General features: G+C 47.0%; 1 protein-coding gene across 1 annotated transcript in view; it reads left to right on the top strand.

Moving 5' to 3' along the window:
* LOC109292274 (carboxypeptidase A1-like) overlaps positions 1-3324 on the top strand; it is a 33225-nt gene that overhangs the window by 28920 nt on the left and 981 nt on the right. Inside the window, exons 9-10 of the mRNA XM_019509663.1 lie at positions 578-777; positions 2107-2191. Coding sequence (XP_019365208.1) covers positions 578-777; positions 2107-2191 — 285 coding nt within the window. The remainder of the gene's footprint in view (positions 1-577; positions 778-2106; positions 2192-3324) is intronic.

Here is a 3324-nt window from a genome sequence, read left to right as displayed (position 1 = left end):
TCAGCACTTCTCACTCAGACAGGGGTCCTTGCACCATAGCAGCTACTCACAAGAACAGTCTGTGAATATATCCCTTTACACCCACCCTACATAGCAGCTTACAAATTGCCTTCTAGCATCGCCTCTCCATTGAGTCTGGGCAATGTCCCGAGGGACATAAAGGGGCTGGATTGGCGGACCCAGACAGTGACCCCCCTCCACATCTCTCAGAGCAGAGATGGCCAGGTGATCAGGTCCATTTCTGTCACTACAATTTCCTGCAGAAACTCTCTCTCAGTGGGAGCAGAGAGTTCAGACGCCACAACCCACTTGATCCTGAGCCCTTCTGTTTTGCCAGTGAGGGAGGCCTGTTCCCAAGTTATGGGAACAGCTAGGAGAAGGCCCCATATTCATTTCCTGTACCAAGCAGTAGGTAGATGGGAAGAAAGTTAGTTTCAAGTAGCTCAGTCCTAGAGATGGAAAACTCTCCACTGCTGCTAAACCTTTGAGCCACCCAGTCATGCTCTCTTTGAAGAATAAAGTCGTCATGCTCACACTGCGTGCTTTTGAAGCAAAAATATTATTTCCTCCTCTGCAGGGGCTGGATCCAGTAAGAACCCCTGCTCCGAGACTTACCGTGGCCCCCATGCCAACTCAGAGCCTGAGGTGAAAGCCATTGTGGACTTTGTGAAGCAGCATGGAAACATCAAAGCCTTCATCTCCATCCACAGCTACTCTCAGCTCCTCTTGTATCCTTATGGCTACAACAAAACCCCAGTTCCTGACGAAAAGGAATTGGTAAGACAGATGACCCACTTTGGAGACTCTTAAACATGGGGTTTTGTGTTTCTAAGGGGGACCCTAATGGTGTTTAGTTTCCTGGGGTCACTCCCTAACAAGACTGATCCCAAACCCCTTTACCTTGTATATATTTTTCTCCTTCTCTAGACCCACATTCCCTTTTCTGTTCGTATACACACAGCCAGCTACTTGGGGGTTAAAGACCTCTTTGCCCTCACTCATCAGGTACCACTGCACCTGCTGCAGCAGATTTTGGAGTGGCTCTGGGAATATAATGAACCAGTTACAAAAATCTAGGGCAACTGGTTGAAGACACAAATGACAAAGCCAGAGTGGGGAGGGGAAAGTCTCAACTAACAAAGGACTGCACTAAAGGAAGAGACAAGGAAACAGGGGGCCAGCACCACATCCCATTTGCAGGATACAGATTTAGCATCCTGGCATTTCATGTCATCAGTGTTGTCTTCCAGTGGCTCAATCGCAGAAAGGATAATAACCTTACTACTGTTGCAGCAAACAGATATCTTCCTTTATTTCAACTAGTAGATCCAATTATGGTCTTGGAGTTGCAGTTTTGGTTTCCACCAAGCCTCTCTCAGACCTGGCTGTTGGAGTCTAGCCCATGCATCTATTATAGCTCTCTCTACCTTGAAAGGTAGAAGAGATGTTTAGGTGCTCAGTATTGATCAGAAAAGACCGAACCCTAGTTGCTCTGCCTCAGTTTCTGTCGTCTTTCCATCAGCCTTTTCTTTGAAATCAAATTCCTCTATTACATTTCTTACGACGGGGGGAAATAAAAAGAACGGCATAGACCAGAGGCTTTTAAAATTTGTGCATATGCATCGGATAGGCTGTGGGTGCCAACGGGTGTTCAGTACAGTGCAACTGCTGGAGAGTCAATCAACAGGGAACAATAATGTGTCTTCCAGGCTGAGCAAAAAGAGCTGTGTTCCAGGCACCAGGACTGAAGGGCAGTGTAGGCAAAGTCCTATGGGATAGTGTAGCATCTATAAGAGTCAGGTTGCAGGACAAAGGAAAGCTAGGGAGGTCTCCAGTTCTGCTGCAGGAAAGGTCTTGAGATGGGGAATAGAGCATGGGAAGGGAAGGTCCATAAAGCTGTAGGGAAGGAGTCCTGCAGGGCGGGCCCAGCCTGGCCACTCCAATCTGTCATATATCTTCACAACCCATTTGAGTCTGCTCACCCAAGCAAAAGTTGAGAAGCTGTAAGAACCTCTTCCCCAGCCTTGGGCTCCTGCTCCAGTCCACATCCTCTCCATACATTAGCTTCGCTGACCTCATTCTCCTCCCCTTTCTCTTTCCTTCCAGGACAGCATTGCTAAAGCTGCAGTCACCGCCCTGTCTTCCCTGTATGGGACCAGCTACAGATACGGCAGCATCATCACCACCATCTGTAAGTTACTGGGGACAATGAAAGTCCCTCCAGCCATTACCGGGGAGAGCATAACCACTCTGGAGTGAATTAGAGTTGCCACACAAGTCTGTAGGCCAAAGATGCCAGTGCTCCTGGGGCGGGGATATCAGCAATCTCGCAAGACATTATAAAGTGCAGGGACATCCCATCAAATACCTGACCATGGCCTTGGAACAACTGTGAATTCTGCCTATAATGAGTCAATCCTGACCGCCATGTTGAACCTCCTCTTTGCTACTGGAGAGTACCGTATTTTCTTGCATATAACATCCCATAACATAGTTTGCAGCTTGTTTTTAAAAAGCAGAAGGAAGTAGCGGGGGGGAAAAAACATTTTCCCAGAGTTTTGGCTGTCCAGAGCAGAGACAGAGTCTAAACTTCAAATCACTCACCCTCCCTTTCCTGCCTAACTGAAGCCGAAACCCTCACACAAAGCCTGGTCTCCATGGGTGGATCTAGGATTTTGAAGAGAGCTAGAGAAAGGGCTTCCAGGGTTGCAAAACAGGAGGAAAGAGAGAGAGAGAGAGACCAGGAGCAGTTAGCAACAGCAAAGTTGTCCTAAGAAAGGTTAACTTGATTAGTAGAACATCAAGACCATTAAAAAGAAGAGCAGCTTCTACATTTAATAGATATACCCCAATATTGGGAGGCTGATTTTGTGGGGAAAGGGTGCATGTGTATGTGAGGAAATACAGTGCTTGGGTTGTAGTCAGCACTGAATGCTAATGCACTGCAAGTATGTTCAAGGATAATCATTCAGTCACCATAATTTGGCTCAGGAAAAAGCACAGCAAGCACAGACAGCACCTGGCCTTCCACTGAGGGCACAAGCTGAGGTTGCAAAATAAGGTAACCCAGCCTTCATAAACTATTTTGCCAATGGTGCTGCCGGTGTGAGATCTAGTCTCTCTCTCAGATACTGCAGCAAGCATTCTTATAACATGTTATAACCACAGAAGAAATTTTTAAGGCAAGAGAGGTTGCTTTGGTCATCTGCTCTTGCCACCTGTGTAAAAGCAGCTGAGGCATTTCACACAGTGACTCTTGCATTAAAGGTCATCACTGATTTAATAGATATTAGGGCTGGAAGGGACCTCGGAAGATCATTGAGT

This window comes from Gavialis gangeticus, unplaced genomic scaffold (assembly GCF_001723915.1).
Source record: "Gavialis gangeticus isolate Ggan-Ray unplaced genomic scaffold, GavGan_comp1, whole genome shotgun sequence".
Classification (NCBI taxonomy): domain Eukaryota; kingdom Metazoa; phylum Chordata; order Crocodylia; family Gavialidae; genus Gavialis; species Gavialis gangeticus.
The sequence above is the reverse complement of the archived record's forward strand: the minus strand, read 5'-3'. Positions and strand labels throughout refer to the sequence as shown.